Source organism: Canis lupus, chromosome X, assembly GCF_003254725.2.
Source record: "Canis lupus dingo isolate Sandy chromosome X, ASM325472v2, whole genome shotgun sequence".
Lineage (NCBI taxonomy): Eukaryota > Metazoa > Chordata > Mammalia > Carnivora > Canidae > Canis > Canis lupus.
Window position 1 is genome coordinate 49052098 of NC_064281.1, and position 19864 is coordinate 49071961.

The following is a 19864-nucleotide window of genomic DNA, read 5'->3' on the forward strand; positions in this document are numbered from 1 at the left end:
GGCTTGATCCTGGGGACCCGGGATCAAATCCCACATTGGGCTCCCTGCGTGGAGCCTGCTTCTCCCTATGCCTGTGTTTCTGCCTCTCTCTCTCTCTCTCTCTCTCTGTCTCTCATGAATAAATAAATAAAATCTTTAAAAGAAGAATGGTGCTTAATCTTTTTAGAATGTGCTAAACTGGGATGCGCAGGTGGTTTAGGGGTTGAGCATCTGCCTTTGGCTCAGGTTGTGATCCCAGATAGAGTCCTGCATCAGTCCCCCAAAGTGAGCCTGCTTCTCCCTCTGCCTATGTCTCTGTCTCTCTCTGTGTGTGTCTCTCATGAATAAATAAATACAATCTTAAAAAAAGAATGTGCTAAACTGCTTGAAATATTAGGGAGATACTACCTCTCAATCACAGGGAATGATACCTAAGTTGAGATAAGTGAAATAGAGAACTGGCTCAACTTCTACACTGTGACTATGAAGCTTAAAAGTTGCCATACTCTCCCTGGTAGCATGATCAGCCTTTCTCATCTTGGTTATGTTAGCCTGTACACTGTCAGATTTCACTATGTGGGTCTGAGAGATAAATGTGAAATACTGTGACCCCTGCTTCTCTTGGTGGGCACAAGAAACAAATGCTAAATGGTGTACTCAACACATATACCTGTGGGGCCTTGTAATTCACAGCTATTTCTATCGAACAGAAACCCAAGAACCTCAACAGAGTAGTGGCATTACAGAAGCAATAGCTATATTTATTTGTTAGGTTGTATATATCCTCTGCAAGTGAGTATCTTAGGAAAGGAACACTTTAGTGACTTTACTCACTAAACACTTTCTGAGTTCAGAGAAGTCATGGCTGTTTCCAATGAAATAGGAGGCTGTCAGGAATTATTTTTATAAGCAGATGATAAAAAGCAGAATTTAGTCTTTTGATTAGGAAGGAGTGATGACTTTGACCTCAAGTGTGCAAGCTTGGGTAGACCTAGTAAATGTGTCAGGGTAATCTTACCAATGTAAAAAGAAGTATGTTGGTTGGCCTGCACCATAGAACCAACTTTATATTCTGTGTCTGGGAGTGAATTAGTATATACTATTTCTTATTCAAGTGTTCATCTAATGGTGATAAAACTCCAGGAATGGAAAGAGGCTTGAAAGTCTATTGAGTCAATCCATTTTTTTCCTGGCATCATCCAGAGAGATGAACCTTTTTTTTTAATGAAGTGTTGCCTCAAAGATTTCTCTAACCTTCTTAGAAAGCTATTCAAGTACACAATGCCACCCATTAGTAGAAAGTTTTGCCTTGGCTCTAATCTACATCCTTTCTGCTGCTCTTTCAGTTCAATTTTTGGCTAAGATGTGATATTCTAGCTAAGTTATTCAGACTTCCCAGTACCCCTGTTGGTAAGGATCCTACCTCCCAGTCTAGGACAGATGCCTGCCACTGGGCAATCTTATCAATATTCTCCAAACGCCGCTTGCGTTCATTGATCTGCTGAGTCACATTTCTCATGACAGCCAGAGCAGCTGCCACATATCTGTAGTCACTGTGAAGACACAAAAGTACAAGTTGGATGAATCAATATGTTAGAAAAACAATGTGTTGGATGCCAACCATAGCATCCATTCTTCTCTTCCTACATAGTAACAGAGCCCTGATTTTCAGGTGTAACCCATACCACATGGAGTAAAAGATTATATTTCCTATCTTCCTTTACATTAAGGAATGCCTATGTGATTATGTGCCTATGTGACATGTAAATAGAAATTTTGAGCAGAGATTTTCAGAAACCTCCTTTAAGGAAGGTAGCATATGCTTCTTTGGCCCTTACTCAATCCTGATGCCTGGAACGTAGATGTAATGGTTGAAGTTCTAGCAGCCATCTTGGACCATAAGAAAAAGGTCCCTACTCCTTGGGATAGGATAACAGAAAATTGGAAGGAGCCCAACTCTCTGATGACCATAGAACTACTATAGCAGATATAGACTGCCCAACTACAGACTTTTTTTCATGTGAAATGGAAATAGACCCTTATGTTTTTTTATAGCATTATTTTTGCGTCCAATCTGATACAACCAGCCAGTAATCAAGAAGGGAACCTTCTACATGGCATGGTCCAGAGCCTTACCATGCCTTCTACCATTTATTTCTAGATAACTCTGCCCAAAGTCACTGTGAAATAATATCCACTCCTTATCTCCAGTATGATATAGAGATAGGATATAATACAGTGGTTAAGAACAGATTCTGGATCCACACTCTTTGGGCTCAAACCCTAGTTTTGTCACTGATTAGTGGCCTTGGGTAAGTCTCACTGATTCTCTCAATGACTCAGTTTCTTCATATGTGAAATGAGGAAAATTATAGGAGGTTTGTTGAGGGTATAATCATCCACATAAACTGTTTTACTCTTGGCCTATAGTAAATGTTAGTAGTATTATCAATACAAATCAAACATTTCTCTAGTATAGACACCACATAGTTTGCCTCTCAAAACATCTAGTCCCGGAAGTGCAAATTTTAGGCAGTTTCCTGGGACTTTGGATTCCCTACTTGTTGAAGGTTATACCATCTTGCTCAGTTTTTTCTGCTTATCTGATCTGATTTCCAATCAAATGGTTCCTCTGAAAGGCAGATTAAAAGTGAGATCCCAGTCATTTAGTGGAGCTACAATAGACCAAGAGGCCAAGAGAATGAATTATGATTCATTCTTAACTAACCTTTCCTTAGAAAAGTTGAACAGGCTTAGTGGTTAATAAATTGGTCACTGTCCCAGCATGAATTAGAAAGAAGAAAGGATGAAAAAAAAAAAAGATAAATGGCAACTGTCTTTTTCTTTCCTAATACATTGAAGTATAGTTTTGTTGACCAATCATAGGGACAGGGAAGTTAGTTCTAACTGACAGGTCAGACACCATGTAGCACCTCCTCTTAGTTGGCCTCCTTGTGTTCTCTAAACACTTGCCAGATCAGTCTTCAAATATAACTAAATTTTATCACCTCCAGTGACACTCACTATATATCCTAACAATTTTATTCTGTCTCGAGACAACTTTGTTTAAAAAAAACCTCTTATTTATTTATTCTGATTTATTTATTCTTAGCCTTAATAAATGTTAGCTATTACAAGTTTTTCTTCTGGATCCAACTTCTGACTTATGTTGAACTCATGGTTGACTAATGCTTCCTAAGTCTCTTTAAAATTTGCTGTCTAGATGCAGTGAAAAGCCAAGACACCTGCACCCCAATGTTTATAGCAGCAATGTCCACAATAGCCAAACTGTGGAAGGAGCCTTGGTGTCCATCAAAAGATGAATGTATAAAGAAGATGTGGTATATGTATACAATGGAATATTACTCAGCCTTTAGAAACAACGAATACCCACCATTTGCTTCAACATGGATGGAACTGGAGGGTATTATGCTGAGTGAAGTAAGTCAATTGAAGAAGGACAATCATTATATGGCTTCACTCTTTTGGGGAATATAAAAAATAGTGAAAGGGAATAAAGGGGAAAGGAGAGAAAATGAGTGGGAAATATCAGTGAGGGTGACAGAATAGGAGACTCCTAACTCTGGGAAACGAACAAGGGGTAGTGGAAAGGGAGGTGGGCAGGGGGATGGGGTGACTGGGTGATGGGCACTGAGGGGGGCACTTGACAGGATGAGCACTGGGTGTTATGCTATATGTTGGCAAATCGAACTCCAATAAAAACATGTACAAAAAAAAGGGTGGGTGAGAGAAGTGAATAGTTGTGGTCTCACCTAAACCCTGCTCAGAGCCCCCAGGCCTTCAGATGGGGTCTGAGCCCAGCCCCTTGATAAGATCTACTGAGCCAAGACTGTCTTGTTCCAGATATGTCAGCTACCCTCCTTCTCAGATAGAGTCTTCCTTCCTGTCAGCTTAAGAAAGGTTGGAAGGTAGGGTGGGGACACATCACCCTTCTGTAAGCAAAGGCAGTATTATTATCCATTTATTATTCTCCATCCATCTAATCTTCTCCCTTAGACGCCACTCTGACTGCTTGCATTTCAGACTTACTTGTCCGAACATCTATCTAAGCCTTCAGAATGGCAGCAGCCTCTAAATGACTTCAAATCCAAGCTACTCTGACATGCATCGCAGGAGCTGTCATCTTAATATAGCTCCCTGAGGCCTGTCAAAAGAGGTGCCCCATGGCCTGGAGGACAGGTATTCATGTATCCTGCTAATGCCTGAACCACTCTCTCAGGTCTCTGGAGCCCAGGTGGTAGAAAGAGAGGGCACCAGGGACCCAGAGCACAAGAAGACCTTGAGGCAGCAGTTCCAATCACAGCATGAAGGACCACAGAGATGGCAAATCACAGGTAGATATCTTATCTTACCGGCTCCAACTAAACCCAATAAAGTCCTGGGGTTGCTTTAGCTTAAGAAAATCACATAGTGATAGGATTAGCACTAGGTGTTATAAACAACTGATGAATTATTGAAAACTATATCTGAAAGTAATAATGTACTATATGTTGGTAAATTGAATTTAAATTTTAAAAAAAGAAACACATAGTTTTGGGCTATGCTTTGAAAATGGTCTTTCTGGGGCTCTTAAAAGCAATTGTATAATATATAATTTACCTATTAATATAATCAGCCCACAAGTATGATTTTTAGAGCCTCCTGCTAGGTTCCATGAATAGATACTCAGGAGTAGGTGAGAGATGAGCTGTAATATAAAAAAAAATTGAGAACCATTCTTTGGATATCCTGATTTAAAAACCATTGATCAGAAGGTTGCTACTCTGAGATTTAGGTATAATCGTGATCACTTCTGGTCACTTAGCACCATGAAGTATAACCGTGGAGGTCATTTAGGCTCATGACATCATGGGCTGGCAGAACTGGAAGAGGCCTTACAGACTGGTTAGTACAATGGTTCATAAACCTTCTTGGGCATGAAAATTCCCTGGATGGCTTTTTACAAAGCTAGGTTCACAGGCCACTGTCCACACTTTGCATCCCTGCTTTGTCACACAGACTTGCTTTCTGCCTCTCAGTCTTTCTCGCCATAAAATGAGGAAGTCTGACTCAAAGACTTTCCTTTAAGGGCTTTCCATTTTAAGTGCCATAAATATTTTCCATCTTTGTTTTTAAAATATTCTATTTTTAGTGGAAGTTCTTCATTGTCCTATTAGATCTCACAAGAAACTGTATCCTTAGAAAATTTGGGGCTCAGTTCTAGCAATGGTCTGTATTAAGTCTTCTTTTAAAAAAAAGATTTTATTTAGAGATCCCTGGATGGCTCCGTGGTTTAGCACCTGCCTTCAGTCCAGGATGTGATCCTGAAGTCCCAGGATTGAGTCCCACATCAGGTTCCCTGCATGGAGCCTGCTTCTCCCTCTACCTATGTTTCTGCCTCTCTCTCTATGTGTGTCTCTAATGAACAAATAAAAATAAAATCTTTTTTAAAAAGATTTTATTTACTTATTTGGCAGAGAGAGTGTTCACAAGCAAGGGGAGTGGCAGGCAGAGGGAGAAGGAGAAGCAGGCTCAGGGAGCCTGATGTAGGGCTCGATCCCAGGGTTCTAGGATCATGACTTGAGCTGAAGGCAGACGCTTCACCACTGAATCACCACTCAGGTGCCCCTGTATTAAGTCTTCTAAAATAACATTTAGTCGCCTCCAAATTTCATGTCCAATGAGTATGCCCAGCATTGCCCAGACTCAGAGAGGAGGGAACAGAATCCCCTTTTGTGGGGCCTTCACTACCTCCCTCCTTCATACCCAACACAGCATGGCAGGCAGAGCTACCACTGGTGGTATTACACAAAAGGAGAATCAAGTGCTACCACATTTGGATTCAAATCAGAAATTTGCCCAAGGCTCTGGAACTACTGAAGCACATAACCATGATTTGCTAAAGAAACAGCATCAACTTAAAAATGAACTCAGGGATTGGCCTTGAGATTAGCATAAACAAAACAAACTGGCTAATACAATTGGCCTTACACAACTAGGTCTGGAAGTCAGCTCTGAGGAAACCAGACAATGGAGCCAAGTGAAAGTAGGAAGTGGGCCTAATGAGAATTAGGCAGAAAGCTTAAGGGAAACTGGACAAAGGTCTTCTTTCTTCTTGGAAGGTTCAATCAGGAAGAGAGCTGAACTAGTAAGTCTAAGATCAGGGATTTAATACTAATTAAAGAAGGCTATAAAAATGATGAGGGAAATAGAGGCAGAACTCTCTGTGTCTCTCATGAATAAATAAATAAAAATCTTTAAAAAAATAAAAATGATGAGGGTTCTAGCTCATAAAGTAAAGCATGTGAAAGAGTGGGAGGTGGTTCACTTATTGTTGGAGATGATTCTCAGTATATGCCTTACTGGTAGACTCATTTCCTGGTAGATCATTTCCATTCAGAGAGAGATAACCTTCTTGACCATTTTTGGGTTGGTTTTCATAAAAATACTGAACAATTTAAAAAAATTCCAGGAGAAGTTTCAAGTCTGTTTATTCCCTAGTCATGCTTTGAGTATAAAGGGAAGGTACATTTGGGATGATGCAGAGGAGGGTGGAGAAGACTGAAGAATAACAGGGCTATAGCCTTGCAGAAAAATTCTAAGGTAAATACAAGTTATGTAGGCTGTTATCAGGATATTGAATCTATCAAACAGTGCAGAATAGACAGCTGAAAAATTACTCCATCTGGATTGTTTCACTTAGCTAAACTCAGAACTAAGGACCCAGTTAAGCTCCCTGAAGGCAGGGTGTAAGTTGTGCAGTAATGATGTTGCATAGTGACTTTTTGTGCATAGTGATGCCCAGCTTTATAAGAAACTCTCACAAGCATTCCTTTGCTTTATACACACAATAACCTTGTGAGGTAATCAAAAATATATCACCATCCCATTGTGCAGATAAGTTAACAGAGGCTCAGAAAAGGCTAAAGGACATATATCTTTAATAAAGACCAACATGTAGATGAGGTTCTAACTCCTGTTTCCCTCTATCTTTTACCTATGGTCCTGGGCAGTATACTTGAGGAGTTCAGCCAGTTGTAAGGGATATTTGCAGATCTTCTGTACTGGAGTCAAAAGGAAACCATCGATAGCAATGTCAATCATTTGCTGCAAGAGGCGACAGGCCTCAAAGAAGTGCTGGTAGCGGCTGTCCTTCATAAGTTTGGAGAGTTCCATGCAGGCATCCAGGTGGTTGTTACAATACTCAGAGTATATCCAGAATCCATCTTGCTATGAGCACAGGAAAAATGGAGAGAAAAAAAAAGTCTACTGAGAATTCCAAAAGAAGTTTTGGAGAAATGAAAAAAACAGATCCTCTCCTAATATGGGTAACAATGTCAATTTTCCTAAATCGATTCATGGTTTAATAATAAAATAGAGGAATTATTTGGGAAGTAGACAAACTTTAAACATTTGTATAGAAAAAATACGTAGGAATTGTAATGAAATCCCATAAAAGAAGAGTCATGACGGAACACTGCTCTTGACAAAAGTGAAGACACTACAGTAATAAAATTTTGGCATTGGATTTTATTTTTATTTTTTTAAGTTTTTATTTTAATTCCAGTTGGTTAATATATAGCATTGTATTAGTTTCAGGTGTACAGTATAGCAATTCAACAATTCCAGTTGGTGACCCAGTGCTCATCACAAGTGTACTTCCTAATCCCCACACCTATTTCAACCAATCCACCCACCCACCTCTCTCCTTCGGTAACCATCAATTTGTTCTCTATAGGTAAGAGTCTGTTTTTCAGTTTATCTCTCTCCTTTATTTTTTTTTCTATTGCTCATTTGTTTTGTTTCTTAAATTTCATATATGAGTGAAATATTGTATTTTGCTTAGCATTGTATCCTCCATCTCTATCCATGTTTTTTAAGTGACAAAATTTCATTATTTTTACAGATAAATAATATTCCAGTGTGTGTCTGTGTATCTGTGTGTATTATACACCACATATTCTCTATTCATTCATCTATTTTTTTAAGATTTTATTTATTTATTCCTGAGAGACACACAGAGAGAGAGAGGCAGAGACATAGGCAGAGGGAGAAGCAGGCTCCATACAGGGAGCCTGATGTGGAAACTCGATCCTGGGACTCCAGGATTACATGCTGAGCTGAAGGCAGACGCTTAACCGCTGAGCCACCCAGGTGTCTCATATCCATTCATCTACTGATGGACATTTGGGATGCTTCCATATCTTGGCTATTGTAAATAATGCTACTATAAATGTAGGGGGTGCATGTATCCTTTTGAATTAATGTTTTTAGAATTTCTGGGCAAATACCTGGTAGTGTGATTACTGGATCATAGGGTAGTTCAATTTTAAATTTTTGAGGAACCTCCATACTGCTTCCACAGTGGCTGCACCAGTTCACATTCCCACCAAAAGTGCAAGAGGGTTACTTTTTCTCAGCATCCTAGCCAGCACCTGTTGTTTCTTGTGTTATTTTAGCCATTCTGATAGAAGTGAGATGGCATCTCATTGTAGTTATGATTTTTTTTTTAATTTTTATTTATTTATGATAGTCACAGAGAGAGAGAGAGAGAGAGGCAGAGACACAGGCAGAGGGAGAAGCAGGCTCCATGCACTGGAAGCCCGATGTGGGATTCGATCCTGGGTTCCAGGATCGCGCCCTAGGCCAAAGGCAGGCGCCAAACCGCTGCGCCACCCAGGGATCCCTGTAGTTATGATTTACATTTCCCTGAGGATAAGTGATGTTGAGCATCCTCTCATTTGTCCATTGGCCATCTGTATGTCTTCTCTGCAGAAACATCTGTTCATGTATTCTGCCCATTTTTAAATTGAATTATTTGGTTTTTGAGGTGATGAGTTGTATCAGTTTTTTATATAATTTGGACATTAACCCTTTATCAGATATGTCATTTGCAAATATCTTCTTCCATTCAGTAGGTTGCCTTTTATTTTGTTGACTATTTTCTTAGCTGTGCAGAAGCTTTTTATTTTGGTATAGTCCCAATAGTTTATTTTTGCTTTGTTTCCCTTGCCTCAGGAGACATACTTAGAAAAATGTTACTATGGCTGATGTTGGGGACATTACTGCCTGTCTCTAGGACTTTGATGGATTCCTGTTACACATTTAGGTCCTTTTCTTTAAAATAATAAATTTATTTTTATTGGTGTTCAATTTGTCAACATACAGAATAACACCCAGTGCTCATCCCGTCAAGTGCCCCCCTCAGTGCCCGCCACCCAGTCACTCCCACCCCCCGCCCTTAATCCATTTTTAATTTGTTTTTTTGTGTGTATGGTGTAGAAAGTGGTCTAGTTTCATTGTTTTGCATGTAGTTGACCAGTTTTCCCAAAACCATTTGTTTAAGAGACTTTTTCCCATTAGATATTCTTTCCTGCTTTGTAAAGGTTAACTGAACATATCATTATGGGCTTATTTCTGGGTTTTCTAGTCTGTTCCATTGATCAATGTGTCTATGTTTGTGATAGTGCCACACTATTTTGCTTACTATCATGTTGTGGTATAATGTGTAGTCTGGAATTGTGATAACTCCAGCTTTGCTTTGTTTGTTCAAAATTGCTTTAGCTATTTGAGGTCTTTTTTGGTTCCATATATACTTCAGGCTTTTTTTCTAGTTGAAAGAAAAATGCTATTGGATTTTCATATGGATTGCATTAAATATGTAGATTGCTTTGGGTAGTAGAGACATTTTAACAATAGTCATTCTTCCAACCCATGAGCATGGAATGTTTTTGCATTTCCTTGTGTCATCTTCAATTTCTTTCATTGGTGTTTTATAGTTTTGAAAGTACAGGTCTTTCACCTCTTTGGTTAGGTTTACTCCTATCTATCTAATTTTGGTACAATTATAAATAGGATTTTTAAAAATTTCTCTTTCTGCCTCTTCATTATTAGTATATAAAAATAATAACAGATTTCTGCACATTGATTTTACATTTTGCAACTTCACTGAATTCATTTATAAGTTCTAGCAGGTATTTGGTGGATTTCAGGTTTTCTATATAGAGTATCATGTTATCTAAAAATAGGGAAAGTTTAACTTCTTCCTTATCTATTTGGAAGCCTTTTATTTCTTTTTGTTGTTTAACTGCTGTAGCTAGGGAATCAGTAATATGTTGAATAAAAGTGGTGAAAGAGCACATCCTTATTTTGTTACTGACCTTAGGAAGAAAGCTCTCAGTTTCTTCCCAGTGAGTATGATGTTGGCTGTGGGTTTTTCAAATGTGGCTTCTATTATGCTGAAATATATTTCCTCTAAACCTACTTTGTTGAAGGCTTTTATCATGACTAGATGTTGTACTTTGTCCAACGCTTTTTCTGCATCTATTGAAATGATCATATGTCTTATTGATCCTTTGTATTACTGATGTGATATATGATGTTGACCGATTTTTGAATATAGAACCACCCTTGCTTTCTGGGAATAAATCCGACTTGATTGTGGTAAATGATTTCTAAAACATTGTTGGATTTGCTTTGCTGATATTTTGTTGAGCATTTTTGCATGTATGTTCATCCGGAATATATTTTTAAAATATTTTATTTATTTATTCATGAGAGAGACATAGAGAGAGAGGCAGGCTTCACGCGGGGAGCCCAAGACAGGACCCCATCCCAGGACTCCAGGATCACACCCTGGGCCGAGGGCAGATGCTCAACCACTGAGTCACCCAGGCGTCCCATGTTTATCAGGAATATTGATTGACCTGTAGTTCTCTCTTTCTCCCTTCTCTCTCTCTGTCTCATCTGGCTAAAGGTTTATCAATTTTGTTGATCTTTTCAAGGAACTAGCTCCTGGTTTCACTGATCTGTTCTACTGATTTTTTTTTTTAGTTTCTATACTATCTATTTCTGCTTTCATCTTTATTATTTCCTTACTTCTGCTGGTTTTGGATTTTGTTTGTTCTTTCTTGTCTAGTTATAAAGGAAATGTTCAATTTTTAATGTTTGTGGATCTTGCTCCTGGGCTCCCAGGGAAGCTATACTTTTATCAGGGTCAGAATGACTTCACCAAACTTCAAAGTGTGGGCTCTATATCTGTGCTGAGCACAGACTGTACATCTACTTTGTAGCAAATAACAAAAAAAAAAACATTTCAAACTAAAGATAAGAGTAAAAATTTTCTAAGTTCCATTTCCATAGCTCTGAAATCTGCAACCTTGCATATACTAAAAGCATAAGATAACATTTGTAACCTTCTGAAATGTCCTTCATCATGATGATTTGTGACTTAATGTAACAAAAAGCTATATATAACCCTGTATTAAATACTCCTTTTCTGGAGCACTTTCTTCCATATTAAGACTGTGTATTCTGGGCTGCTGTCCTCACTTGAGCTTGAATAACTTTCTATCTTTTTTTTTAAAGAAATTCTAAGTTTTTTTTCTTCCAAGCTTTTATTTAAATTCCAGTTAGTTAACATACTGTGTAATATTAGCTTCATGAATAAATAGGACTCAGGAATTCATCACTTAAATACAACACCCAATGCTCATCACAAGTGCCCTCCTTAATACCCATCACCCACTTCTCCTCCAGCAACCCTCAGTTTGTCCTCTATAGTTAAAAGAGTCAACTTTATATTTTGCCTCTCTCTTTCCCCCCCTCTGTTCATCTGTTTTGTTCCTTAAATTCCACATATAGGTGAAATCATATGGTATTTGTCTTTGTCTGACTAATTATTTCACATAGAATAATACTCTCTAGCTCCATCCATGTCATTGCAAATGGCAAGATTTCATTCTTTCTTATGGCTGAGTTATCTATCTATCATCTATCTATTTATCTATCTATCTATCTATCTATCTATCATCTCACTTATTTATCCATTCATCAGTCAATGGATATTTAGGCTCTTTCCATAATTTGGCTAGTGGTGATAATGCTGATATAAACATCAGGGACATGTATCTATCTTAATTAGTATTAATGTAAACTTTGGGAAAATACCTAGTAGTACAACTGCTGGATCCTGGGGTAGTTCTATTTTTAACATTGTGAGGAATTTCCATACTGTTTTCCAGAGTGGCTACACCAGTTTGCATTCCCACCAACAGTGTAAGTTTCCCTGTTTCCACACCCTTGATAACATCTGTTATATCTTATGTTGTTTACTTTTAGCTATTCTGGCAGGTGTAAGGTGATATCTCATAGTTTTGATTTATACCTCCCTGATGATGGGAGATGATGAACATCTCTTATCTGCTAGCCATCTGTATGTATTCTTTGGAAAAATGTCTATTCATGTCATCTGCCAATTTTTAACTGGATTAATTTTTTTAGGTATTGAGTTTGATAAGTTCTTTCTAGTTCTTTATAGATTTTTATAAGTTCTTTATAGATAAGATCTTTCATATCAGATCTGTTATTTACAAATATCTTCTCCTATTCCAAAGGTTGCCTTTTAGTTTTGTTGATTGTTTCATTCACTGTTCAGAAGATTTTTATCTTGATAAGGTTTCAAGAGTTCATTTTTGCCTTGGTACCCTTGCCTCCAGAGATGAGTATAGTAACAAGTTGCTTTGGCCAATGACAGAGGTTGCTGCCTGATGGTTTCCTTTCTCACAGTTAGGCCTTTCATCCATTTTGAATTAACTTTAGTGTACGGTGTGAGAAAGTAGTCCAGTTTCATTCTACTGCATGTTGCTGTCCAGTTTTTCCCAACACCATTCGCTGAAGAGAGAGTCTTTTTTTCCATTGGATATTCTTTCCTTCCCTGTTGAAGTTTAGTTGACCATACACTTGTGGGTCCATTTCTGTGTTTTTATTCAGTTCAATTGATCTGTGTCTTTTTTTGTGCTATCTCTATTCCCTCACTTTCTCTTTTTTGTGCCATCTCTATTCCCTCACTTTCAATGTGCAGGTGTCTTTAGGTCTGAAATGAGTCTTTTTACCTTTTTTCAAATTTTAATTCAATTTGCCAACATACAGTATTACACCCAGTGCTGATCCCATCAACCATCCTCTTTAGTGCCCCTCACCCAGTCCACCAATCCCCCCACCTTCCTCTCCTTCTGAAACCCTTTGTTTCCTAGAGGTAGGAGTCTCTCATGGTTTGTCTTCCTCTCTAATTTTTCACCACTCAGTTTCCATCCTTTCCATTACAGTCCCTTTCACTATTTTGTATATTCCACATATGAGTGAAACCATATAATAATTGTCGTTCTGTGATTGATTTATTTCATCACAATAATAACTGCCAGTTCCACCCATGCTGAAGCAAATGGCAGGTAATCATCCTTCTGATGGGTAATATACCACTGTGTGTGTGTGTGTGTGTGTGTGTGTGTGTGTGTATCTGAGATACATACATCTTCTTTATCCATTCATCTGGAGAAGGATACGTGGTTACTTCCACAATTTGCCTATTGTGAACATTGCTGCTATAAACATTGGGGTGCAGGTATACTGTCATTTCACTACATCTGTATCTTTGGGGTAAATATCCAGAAGTGTGCTTGCTGGGTCATAGGGTAATTCTACTTTTAACTTCTTCAGGAACCTCCATGCTGTTTTCTGTTGTGGCTGTGCCAGCTTGGACTCTCATCAACAATGCAAGAGGGTACCCGTTTCTCCACATCCTCTCCAACATTTGTTGTTTCCTGTCTTGTTAATTTTAGCCATTGTCCTTGGGTGTGAGGTGGTATTTCATTGTGGTTTTGATTTGCATTTCCCTGATGGTAAGTGACATGGAGCATTTTTTTTTTGATGTGTCTGATGGCCATGTATATGTCTTCTTCAGAGAAATGTCTGTTCATGTGTTCTGCAAAATCATGAGTGGATTGTTTGTTTCTTGGGTGTTGAGTGTGATAAGTTCTTTATAGATCTTGGATATTAGCCCTTTATCCGATGTCATTTTCAAATATGTTCTCCCGTTCTATAGGCTGGCTTTTAGTTTTGTTCATTGTTTCCTTTGCTGTGCAGAAGCTTTTTATCCTGAGCGAAGTCCCAATAGTTCATTTTTGTTTTTGTTTGCCTTGCCTTCATAGATGTATCTTGCAAGAAGTTGCTTTGGCCAAGTTAAAAGGATTGTTGCCTGTGTTCTCCTCTAGTATTTTCATGGATTCTTTAGATCTTTCACCCATTTTGAGTTTATCTCTGTGTATGGTGTAAGAGTATGGTCTGGTTTAATTCTTCTGCATGTGGCTGTCCAAATTTCCCAACATCATTTATTGAAGAGACTGTTTTTTTCCAGTGGATATTCTTTCCTGCTTTGCTAAAGATGAGTTGACCATAGAGTTGAGGGTCCAATTCTGGGTTCTATATTCTGTTCCATTGATCTATGTGTCTGCTTATGTGCCAGTACCATACTCTCTTGAGCCGGTACCATACTCTCTTGATGATCACAGCTTTGTAATACAGCTTAAAGTCAGGCATTGTGATGCCCCCAGCTTTGATTTTCTTTTTCAACATTCCTCTGGCTATTCAGGGTCTTTACTGGTTCCATATGAATCTTAAGATTATTTGTTCCAACTCAGAAGAAAGTCCACAGTATTTTGATAAGTATTGCACTGAATGTGTAAATTGATCTTGGTGGCATAGATATTTTCACAATACTTATTCTTTCAATCCATGGACATTCAATGTTTTTCTATCTCTTTATGTCCTCCTCAATTTCTTTGATAAGTTTGGTACTTTTTAAACTATAGATACTTTACTTCTTTGGTTAGGTTTATTCATAGGTATCTTATGGTTTTGGGTGCAATTTTAAATGCAATTGATTCTCTAATTACTCTTTATTCAGGCTTATTGTTTGTATACAGAAATTCCATTGATTTCTGCGCATTGATTTTGTATTTTGCCATGTTGCTGAATTGCTGTAAGCGTTCTAGCAATATTGGGGTGGAGTCTTTTGGGTTTTCTTGTACAGTATCATGTCATCTGCAAAGAGGGAGAATTTGACTTCTTCCTTTCCAATCTGAATGCCTTTATTTTGTTGTCTGATTGCTGAGGCTAGAACTTCTAGTACTATGTTGAATAACAGTTGTGAAAGTGGACATCTCTGTCGTGTTCCTGATCTTAGGGGAAAGGCTCTCAGTTTTTTCCTATTGAGAATAATATTTGTTGTGGGATTTTCCTAAATGGCTTTTATGATGTTGAGAAATGTTCCCTCTATCCATACACTCTGAAGAGTTTTAATCAAGAATGGATGCCGTATTTTTTCAAATGCTTTCTCTGCATCTATTGAAAAGATCATATGGTTCTTGTCATTTTTTTTAATTGATGTGATTTATCATGTTGATTATTTTACAAATGTTGAATCACCCTTGCATCCCAGGGATAAATCCTACTTGGTTGTAGTGAATAATCCTCTTAATGTACTATTGGATCCTATTGGCTAGTATCTTGGAGAGAATATTTGCTTCCATGTTCATCAGGGATATTGGTCCGTAATTATCCTTTTTAGTGGGGTCTTTGATTTTGGGATCAAGGTAATGCTGGATTCATAGAATGAGTTTGGAAGTATATCCTCCATTTCTGTCCTTTGAAACAGCTTTAGTAGAATAGGTATTATTTCTTCTTTAAATGGTTGTGAGATTTCCTCTGTGAAGCCATCTGGCCCTGGACTTTTGTGTCTTGTGAGGTTTTTGATGACTGCTTCAAATTCTTCAGTGGTTATTGGCCTGTTCAGGTTTTCCATTTCTTCCTGTTTTTGGTTTGGTAATTTGTAGGTTTCCAGAAATGCATCCATTTCTTCCAAATCTCTCAAATTGCCTAATTTATTGGCATATAATTGTTCATAATACATTTTTAAAAATTGTTTGTATTTCCTTGTTATTGGTTGTGATCTCTCCTCTTTTGTTTGTGATTTTATTAATTTGAGTCTTTTTTTTCTTTTTTAAAGAGCCTGACTAGAGGTTTATCTATTACATTAATTCTTTCAAAGAACCCCTCCTGGTTTCTTTGATCTTTCTACATTTCTTCTGGTCTGTATTTCATTGAGTTCTAGTCTAATCTTTATTACTTTTCTTCTGCTTAGTTTAGGCTATATTTGCTGTTCTTTCTCCAGTTGCTTTAGGTGCAAGGTTAACTTGTGTATTTCAGATTTTTCCAATTTTTGAGGGAGGCTCGTATTATGATGTATTTCCTTCTTAGGACCGCTTTTGCTGTATCCCAAAGATTTTTAACAGTCATATTATCATTTTCATTAGTTTTAATGAATATTTTAAATTATTCTCTAATTTCCTAGTTGACCCATTCATCCTAAAGTAAGATGCTCATTAACCTCCATGTGTTTGAGCTCCTTCCAAATTTCTTCTTGTCATCGAATTCTAGTTTCAAGGCATTGTGGTTTGAAAATATGCAGGGGATAATCCAAATCTTTAGCTATCGAGACCTGATTTGTGACCCAGTATGTGGTCTATTCTGGGGAAGTTCCATGTGCACTTGAGAAGAATGTGTATTCAGCTGCATTAGGAAGGAATGTCCTGTATGTATCTGTGAAATCTATCTGGCCCAATATATCATTCGAGATCTTGTTTTTTTTGGTGATGTTCTGCTTAGAAGATCTATCCTTTGCTGAGAGTGCCGTGTTGAAGTCTCCTACTATTAATGTATTGTTATCTATGTATCACTTTACTTTCGTTATCAATTGATTGATATAGTTGGCTGCTCCCACATTAAAGGCATAAATATTCATAATTGTTAGGTCTTCTTTTTGGGTAGATCCTTTAAGTATAATATAGTATTCCTCTTCATCTCTTATTACAGACTTTGGTATAAACTCTGATTTATATGATATGAAGATTGCTACCCCAGCTTTCTTTAGAGGACCATTTGAATGGTAAATGGTTCTCCATTCCTTCATTTTCAGGCTGAAGGTGTCCTTAGGTCTAAAATAGACAGTATATATATGGGTCTTGCTTTTTTATCCAGTCTGATACCCTGTGTCTTTTGATTGGATCATTTAGCCCATTCACGTTCAGAGTAACTATTGAAAGATATGATCTTAGTGTCATAGATTACCCATATAGTCCTTGTTTCTGCAGATTGTTTCTTTGGGCTCCCTCCTTCGCTTTCAGGGTCCTCCTTACTAGTTCTTGCAGGGTCGATTTGGTGGTCTCATAGTCATTCACTTTTTGTCTATCCTGGAAGCTCCTTATCTCTCCTTCTATTCTGAATGACAGCCTTGCTGTATAAACTATTCCTTGCTGCATTTTTTCTCATTTAGTACCCTAAATATATCATGCCAGTTCTTTCTGGGTTGTCAGGTCTCTGTGGATAGGCCTGCTGTTAATCTGATATCTCTCCCCATTAAAGTTAAGAATCTCTTGTCTCAAGCTGCTTTTAGGATTGTTTCTTTATCTTTGAAATTTGTAAGCTTCACTATTATATTTTGGGGGTATTGATCATTTTTTCTTTATTTGGGAGGGGTCCTCTATATCTCTTCAATCTGAATGCCTGTTTCTTTCCCCAGATTAGGGATGTTCTCAGTGCGAATTGTTCAAATATACTTTGTGGTCCTCTGTTTCTACATCTTCTAGAATCACAATAAGATGAATATCATTCTTTCTCAAGCTATCATTTATTTCCCACAGCCTCTCCTTGTGTATTCTTGTTTTTCACTTTATTCCTCAGGTTCCTTCCTTTCCATCAATTTGTCTTCTATGTCACTCAGTCTCTCTTCCACTTCATTAACCCTAGCAGTTAGAGCATCCAGTTTAGCCTGCATATCAGCTAAATATTTTTAATTTCAGACTGACTGAATCTCAATTTTGCAGTAAAATAATCTCTAGAGTCCATTACACTTTTTTTTCCAGAGCCACCAGTGATTTTATAATTGTATTTCTGACATCTTACTTAAATCCATATCTAGTAACTCTGTGGTAGAGAGTATTACTTGTGGTTCTTTCTTTTGTGGTGAATTCTTCCTTCTAGTCTTTTTGTCCTATGCAGAATGGCTATATGAGTGAGCAGAGTCAAAAACATCAGCCACAACCTAAGTAAAATACACCTTGATCTTTCCAAAGAGGTCAGAGATCAGGAAATAAAAGAAAAATAAAAACAGGGCAAAAAATTTCAAAAAGACCACTAAAGTGAAAAACATGTTTTAAAAATAGTAAAAAAAAAATTGTTTTTAATGTGGAGAGAGAATATCGTCTCATAGAGTAGACCTAGAGGGTGATCCTCCTTGTTCTGTGTATATTTTGTTCTGTATGTTAGAAGGTGCTAAATTCCAAATTTAAATAACCAGCAAAACTTATATAGCGACCCAACATCAACCACAAAAACGGAAAGAAGATAAACGGGGGTGGGGGGGTAGAATGGGAAGGAAGAGAGAATATAATCTCACAGAATGGACCAACATGGTGATCCACTTGTTTTTGAGTGCACTTTGGTCTGTATGCTAGAAGGTACTAACTTCCACAATTATAGAACAAAAGAAGAAGAAACAAAAAAAAAATTCCACAACTTACATACCTAACAAAATTAAATTGAATGTGTTGAAAGGAATCTAAAAATGAAGACCATATCTAAGGCATGTATTTGTAGAAATATGAAAGTCAAAAAGGAAAAAAAAACAACCTAAAAACAAATAGTTGGTAAAATATTGTAGTTAAGGCAGGAAAGGATAAAAATATTGGAAACTTTTAATCTGAAAGATAAATGAATCATAAGGAAAAGATTGTGAGTTCTATATACTATTTTCCCTCAGTCCTGGAGATTTCCAATGCTACTTTGTCAGTAAACTTGGTCTTCCCTTGTTCTCCCATTTGTTCTTCTGGGGGAGGTGCCTGCTGTGCTGATTCTCAGGTGTCTGTGCCTGGATAGAGATGCCTCACTCCTTACTGGGTGGCCAGGCTGTGTGGAGCTGTTAGTCCTGTGAGACCTTTGTTCCCTAGAGGCCACACATCTCAGGTGAAAGGCTAAAAGAAAAAAAAATTGCAGCTGCCAGATCTCCAGCCCTCGAGCCAAGACCTCCCCATGTGTACCCAATCATAGTCTCTCAGTGCACACTGACCTATATGCCTCTGGGGATAGGCACAAGAGGCACTGATTTGTACAAATGTTGGGCGCCTAGCAGCAGCAGAGCTTTCACCATTTTGAGTCCTCCCTGGTTCCACCTGTCTCAGAGGCAAGGGAAGATAGCCAGCTTTGTCTGTTCAGTGCCCTAGAACCAAGATCCCTGCACCTCTAGACTTGTGCTCTGGGTATCTGTCTCTCCTGAAAGGAACCAAGGATAGCCTGCTTCTGTCTGTTGCCGGGCTCTGAGGTAAATAGAGTTTAGGTGCTAGCCTATGTAATTGGTGCACCTCTCCCAGATACCCCAGGAGAGTTGTGGTATTCCAGCCCTTTACTGCAATTGGACTGTGGTTTGTGGTGAACTTTCTCCCTGGTGCCCCTATTCTTACTGTGTGTCTGGGAATACTGAGACTTCACTGCCTCTCCTGCAGTTCTGTTCTATTTCCTCACTGAGGACTTTTCAGTCGAGGAAGACTGTTTTAAGGGCAGATTTGTAAGGTTCCTGATTGCAGCACAGCTTTCCTGCCATGGCTTTCCTTGACTCCCTCCCCCACCATTTATCTTCCTCTTTCCACTCTCCTACCTTGCCAGAAGTGATCACTTTTCTCTATGTAGCATTCTGGCTATTCTCTCTTTACATCTTAGGTTGAATTCATAGGTGTTCAAGATGTTTTGAAAGTTATCTAGGTAAGTTTGGGGGACCAGATGAATCGAGGACCTCTACTCTTCTGCCATCATGCCTTGCTCCTGAAATGAGTCTTTTGTAGGCAACATATAGCTGGGTCTTTTATTCTTTATCTATTCTGTCACCCTATCTTTTGACTGGAACATTTAGTCCTTTATATTCAAAGTAAATATTGATAGATATGTATTTACTGACATTTTGTTATCTGTTTAACTTTGTAATTTTTCTCTTATTATT

The 19864-nt window shown here is 38.0% G+C and overlaps 1 protein-coding gene across 10 annotated transcripts in view; it reads right to left on the minus strand.

Annotated features, from left to right (window-relative positions):
* Positions 1 to 19864, minus strand: part of ARHGEF9 (Cdc42 guanine nucleotide exchange factor 9) — a 211973-nt gene that overhangs the window by 55728 nt on the left and 136381 nt on the right. For all 10 annotated transcript variants that reach the window (XM_049107479.1, XM_049107480.1, XM_025436060.3 and 7 more), the window contains 2 exons: positions 6977 to 7209; positions 1403 to 1532 (listed from right to left, as the gene is read on the minus strand). In XM_049107479.1, the coding sequence (XP_048963436.1) occupies positions 1403 to 1532; positions 6977 to 7209 (363 nt within the window). The remainder of the gene's footprint in view (positions 1 to 1402; positions 1533 to 6976; positions 7210 to 19864) is intronic.